At 34.0% G+C, this 6,424-nt stretch overlaps 1 protein-coding gene across 1 annotated transcript in view; it reads right to left on the bottom strand.

Moving 5' to 3' along the window:
* The window catches only part of LOC117118831 (G protein-coupled receptor kinase 5-like), an 83,051-nt gene extending 76,627 nt beyond the window's left edge, over nt 1-6,424 (bottom strand). The window contains exon 1 of the mRNA XM_033263546.1: nt 6,223-6,424. Within this exon, the coding sequence (XP_033119437.1) occupies nt 6,223-6,274 (52 nt within the window). The 5' untranslated portion in view covers nt 6,275-6,424. The remainder of the gene's footprint in view (nt 1-6,222) is intronic.

Here is a 6,424-nt window from a genome sequence, read left to right as displayed (position 1 = left end):
CAGCAGTCTTTCTGCACATACAAATAAACAACATGCTTTTGCTTTGTAGGTTCGCCTTGCTTAAATTGTTTATATCAGGCTACGAAGCCTGCGTGCAGGTTAGATTGTTTATATCAGGCTACGATGTATCTACGAAGCCTGTGTGCAGGTAAAAGTGCAATATTTCCTGACTGTACTGTAGACTTACCGAGTTGGCGAACATTTTCTTTGCTATCAACCTTCTTTAAGAGAATTCAGGGTAGGCGGTATGCAAATGAATCATATTCATATTGTTAATCTATTTTATGGAACAGGCGGGGATATTGTGGTAAAGCCTCTGTATTTCGCTCCCAAAGGAAGAGGGAAAAGCAGCATTCAGTCAACCTCGTTGTCGGCAAAGGTCAAGTCAATGATGCGCACTGCTCGTGTAAATCTGGGTATCTATAACCAAGCATAGACATCTAGGCCTAGAATAAGTCTTTGATCACGTGACTAAATGAAGCTCGCTGATTAGTCGGTTTATCTGTCAATCAAATCTCTTTGAGATGTTACTTATAGAGAGCTTTCGTTACCTGGATCGGGAACCAATCCGCCCGTTTTTGTTACCATTCTCGTTTCAAAAATATAGTGAGCTTTCGCTATCCTGTTTTGCATTACCCCAAGAACCAAACTCTTGGTGGGAGCACAGCTATTGCTATGGCTGTTGTACGTGCTTGGGCCATGGTGGTACATTGGATGATGTTCAGTAGGACCTACCGTAGCATACTGTATGATAAAATACAATGTTTACTGTATGTGAAAACTGAGAACAATTTGAGTGAATTTGCAATCAGTATACTGCAACTTTGATGATTATCTCCAGGTAGATCGTTTAATTAGAATAAAACCAAATTCCATTGAAATGTTGCAATTATACATTCAGTTTCTGGAGGATTCATTCCCTGGGGGCGCCCTAAAGCTAATAAACAAGGAGACCAGAGGATGGAATTGAACCAGATGAAGGTTTACAAATGGATCTCCGCGGCTCTGGGTGCACACGCAATGGCTACCAGCAGTTTCATAATTAGTATCTTTTTGATGGACACTGGCACAGTATAAATACATTATAAATTTATTATTACATTATTTGAAAATACTTATTAGAGTCTCATTGTCTGATATTTTACAAATTGACCGTCAGCCTAATTGCATGATTACAATTACAATTCAAAAAATTTGATCAATGAGTGTATTGTCTATTCCAGGGTCATACATTGTCATTATTGGAACATATTATATTTATAGTTTATTGTTGGCTTAGTTCTTTTGCACCACAAGGTGGAAGAATGAACGGATGGAATTGGAGGGCTGTACCAGTATGAAACTGACTTAACACACACTGAAACTAATCTTAAGCCCTGTTATGATTGACATGCTGGTGAAACAGTTACTGTCAGGCCTACAGAACTATGGAGGCATTCACAATTATCTACATTTTCTCAAGTGTACAAACAGCACTCTTTTTTATTCGTACCCCCTCCCTTCCCTCTGAAAATATACATAAAATATGTTGATTTTGCAAAACCATTCACCATTTTTGGTATATTACATCCATGGTTGCAATATAATTGGTCATAAAATTCTATTATTTTAAATATTGTATGTTATTTTGAATCAACATTTTCATGCATGTAAAAGTGTACAAATTTGTCTATCCCCTATCCCCACTAGCATACTGTGGAAAATGTTGATAACTGAACAACCCCTAAACATTCACTCTCCTTGGTAAAATTATCCAAACCATTTGACAAGTATACTAACTGAATTGTGGCCAGGGAGAATTCCAGGTTGTTCTTCTAGGATCATGTGGCTACATTTGGATTTATGGGTCAAATCGTAACTAGCACTACAGTACATAATTATGTCTTCTCTCATGGTAAATATACAGAGTCATTCAAAGATAAACAAAATTGAACAGCTAGATAACACTTCCACCTTGACAGCAAACAACTGCCTCTGTGATGACCATAAATGACCTTAGGCATGGGGAAAATCTTAATGATTCATAATTGTTTTGTAAGAGTTGTTTACAGTAGTTTCTTACATAATTATTTACCTTAAAAGTTCTAATATTGATAATAATAATAATAATAATAATAATAATAATAATAATAATAATAATAATAATAATAATAATACTTAGGATGTCATAATTTATATTATTAATTAATGCAATAATATTTGATTGGTACTGTAGTAAGTAGATCAGCATAACCTTGATATTATGAATGACCCCAGAGTGAGTGCAACAAGTGGATACATTTTCAATACATTAGCCATACTGTACTACTCACATTCTTATCTTCATGTTAATAACATTAACTGTATTTCCTATGAAAGTTGGAGGTTATTATATTGAAAAGTGAATGTCATGACAATTAACATCACATATATAGACGCAAACCAAAAAGAAACATGCATATTCTGGTATAATCACCTCATCTTTTTTTGTGTATTCAATAAACTATTGTTAAATTACCTTTTATAAAAATTTATTCAACTAATTTCATGGACATGACTATTTTATCTTTTAATACTTGCATTACTTTTTAACATTTGTTTAATATAACTGTACCACTTTGAAAAACAGTACACAAGTACTAAAAGTGCATGCCAGAAAAAAACAATAAACAAATAAGTAAATAAATTGAAAAAATAATGGTATTTAAGCCTTAAGCCAATGGCTTCCTCTGGCAATTTTAATTTTAATTTTTAATTTATGTGTTGAACATGAACACTTTTAAGAGCATCATTAACACAAAAATTACAATTATACCGTAAATCCATATAATTTTGTAAAGATATTAAATTTTAATTGAAAATCATAACTGACGATGTTTTACGAGAAATGTTCGACAAGTAAAGCCCACCACGAGGGAACATCATTTGCTAAACCAAGCTTTTTCTCAGACCACGGCAAGCAACTTTAAAGATGTTTTTTAATCAGAGACAAATTCTGGCATATGGAAAGTTTAGATGTTTTTCAGGCTATGCGGTAAAAATTGTGGCAGTGAATTTTTCCCCAGTTAAAATGTCTCACATTGACAGATAGTTAAAATTATAAGATATTAAAGATACATGCACACGTTCTACCTGATGATAATGTATGGCAAAATTTCTCTCATCACAAGAAGTAAACCCTCGATCTTGGGATTTATTAAGTACCATCAATCATTGAGAGGATCTGTGACATATGTGGCTTAGAATGCTTACTTTCCGATTCTAAGGTCATAAGTTTAATCAGGTGCATCTAAATACCAAGTGGTTATTTTTTTTTCTTTTAGCAAATGATTTTTATAGAGCATGGACGGCCCTAAAAATTGAATACAAATTTAGGTACCCTGGTACGCTTATGAATCTTCCTGGTGTCAAATCATTATTATTATCAATTAATTCTCTCAACATTACATGCTTATTATATTTACAAAAGTTGTTTTGAACTGGCTTTGGTTGAAGTATTAAGTTGACTTGGTCACTGTATCTTTAGCATCCCTTGTAGCCTACTATATATTTAGGATGACCACAAGAACCAACATGGCTGCAGAAAACTGAGGGTAGGTAGTAGACATTTCATGGGTAGGTGGGTGGACGGCTGATAACATTGGTAAACTCAAATTAGCTTTAGACTGGGTGAAAACTTCAAGGTTGGGTGGTCTGCCATCTCGGCCCATCATAACTACATACCTGGACGTCGGAACAACTTTTTCTTGTATACTGTATAAGTTATGTACGTAAAATCATTGGAATGAAATACCGTATAGATGTTTACACAATGCACATGATAAATGATATATATACTATTATTATCAATTAACAACATATTTACATTCAATAGAAAGCAGAGCCTATAATAATCAAGCCTATTATAGATTATTTTTTGAATGAACTGATGTACTGTGCAGTAGGCAGATTTGTACAGTACTGTATACAAAGAACTGTATATCCTCCATCTGTTTGGCTACAGTTTGAAGGAAGCAGTTACTCTATACCTAGAAAGTGCATTATTTATTAAGGTAAAATTAATGCAATTTCTTTCTCCTACTAGCTTTCTGAGGTCCACCATTTTCAACTATTGCCATTATTAGTGATTCAGCACATTTAAATTTCATTGATAGTTGCACTATGGTCAGTAATTAAAAAGATTGAATAAATAATCATGTGAAGTGTTGGCTACCAAAATTTTAATTTGTTTAAAATTACAGAGCTGGTAAAAATAATTTATTTGCATCAAAACTGTTAAACTAGAGTCAATGTAAACTGGAGTATAGACAATGCAATAGAATACCAATTCATACATAAGACTGATAATAGTAAATTAAGGACAAACTGTTCAAAACTTGTTTGAAGACAAAACTTGACAAAATTACCTATGCCAGGTCATAACTGTTTATACATTTGTTTGAATTCTTTTCGCCATTTTGTTGGGACTTACACAAAAAAGTATTATATGTTCAAAAATAAACTGTTACAAAAATTTTAGTCTATCATTTATGGTACAATATTTCATCATTACAATAATTTTAATTTTGAAAGATCATCTTATTAAACCACAGAAATGTTCTTGAGATTGTAAATGTCTACTAACGTAGATTGCTGCATATATGAGAAGATTTTGTTACATTATATACAGTAACTTCTAATAATAACCCATACTCTATTAGAAACCCACTCCTAACACCATACTGTAGAAATTGATGTATAATAACCCACTACTCTAATAATAACCAATGGGATTATTATTAAAGTCATGACATTCAAATCAACATTTTTCTCGCTTTAACACAATTTATTCCTTAAAATAGACATTTTTCACAATGTGATTGTGGCGTAGATCATTCTTTCTTACTCCTAGGTGGTTTTGAGTTAAATAAATAAAATAAAACGTTTTTTTTTTACTCATACTGTTTTATTTATTTCTATGAATTACTGATGTGAAAAAAAGTGGGTGGGGGTTAACTTAATAGTAACCCAACCTAAAAAGACAATCAAAGAATAGTATTACCCAGGGTTATTATTAGAAGATTTTTTTACATGCAGGTCCATATCTCCATCTATCCAAAATCATTAGCATCCTGAGATAGCCAAACAGAGGCTAAAGTTGTAAGTAAAACATGCTTGCTATGTACAGAATGAAACACTGCATTGGCTAAGGTAACAATGCCTGCAAATACAGTAAGTGCAAAACATCATTGATTAAATATGCCAGAATGCTGCCAGACAGAAGTATAAATTAATAAGGTAGTAGTAGGCCTGCTACCAGAGCATGCTGTCAGTAGTATCTCATTAAACCAATTCAAAGCAAACTACGACCGACACATTCTAACTCCCTGCCTCCTTACAACAATCACTAAGGTAAGAATCACTAAGGTAAGAATGTGCGACTGTACAAGTGCCATGAATAAATAAATTTCAAAACATCTGAGCAAATTTTCTTCTCATAATTGGTTGTAACCTCGCCTACGCCTGGTAGATGGTTAAATGATCGTCTTGTTTTTAGATTTAATAAAACATTTACATCTTACATCCTGCAAGTTTGATGCAGAGCTCGACAAAAACATCTGTTAAAGTCGGGAAATGACAGTCCAGACTAGGGACAGTATTCATTTGACATTTTGATGAAATTTATGCTGAAAAAAAAAAAAAACATTGCTTCCCAAACCTAGCATAGGCTTTGACTTCTGCATATTGGTTACAAACAAGGGTTTGACATAACACACTAGGCCTAGAGTAGCCTAGGTATATGTCTAACTAGTCTAAGGCCATGCCTAGGCTAGGGTCTATCTAGGCCTAGTAGTAGTAGTACAAGTAGTAAAAGTCTAAACAAACAATACGGTCTGTTTAAAAATGTTTGTCGTTTTCTCATCAATTAGCCTATCTCCTAATCAAAATATGCAATGAAAATAAAATTATACAGGCCTAGGCCTAAGCCCTAATGGGGCACCTGGTCGGCAAATGCCTACATCTGAATTCATCTTAGCCATTGCGATTTCTGTTTTTGCCGTAATTGTTTTTAATTATAATATTTCTAGGCCAGTTCGAATGCTAGGCGATTGTGTAGCTCATGCGGCAAAATGGCCCTCGCTCTCCCGGCTACAGCTGTTTGTAACACAACCCGCAAGCGGCGAAGTACTCTAGCCAAATAAACTATTTTATTACACTAATTACCAGGCATCGATATCATTCAAACTGCTCCGTTCTACTAACCTTCTCTTGCTTTCAAATACACTGTATTTGCAACAATATTTTCTAACTCCATGGGTGTTTTTTATAGTCCACTAAGCACCGAAATGGTGTAGAAACACATATCAGAGAGGCCAACTTCGTGGTTGAACAGAATCACGATCGTCGATTAGCCTCTAAATAGTGCGTGCAGGGTGTGGTAAATTTTACTTCCCCCTCCATCACA

Source organism: Anneissia japonica, unplaced genomic scaffold (genome assembly GCF_011630105.1).
Source record: "Anneissia japonica isolate Jap-2015-1 unplaced genomic scaffold, ASM1163010v1 scaffold737_len1565949_cov176, whole genome shotgun sequence".
Taxonomy (NCBI): Eukaryota; Metazoa; Echinodermata; class Crinoidea; order Comatulida; family Comatulidae; genus Anneissia; species Anneissia japonica.
Note: the sequence above shows the minus strand (reverse complement) of the source record. Positions and strands in the feature narration are given on the sequence as shown.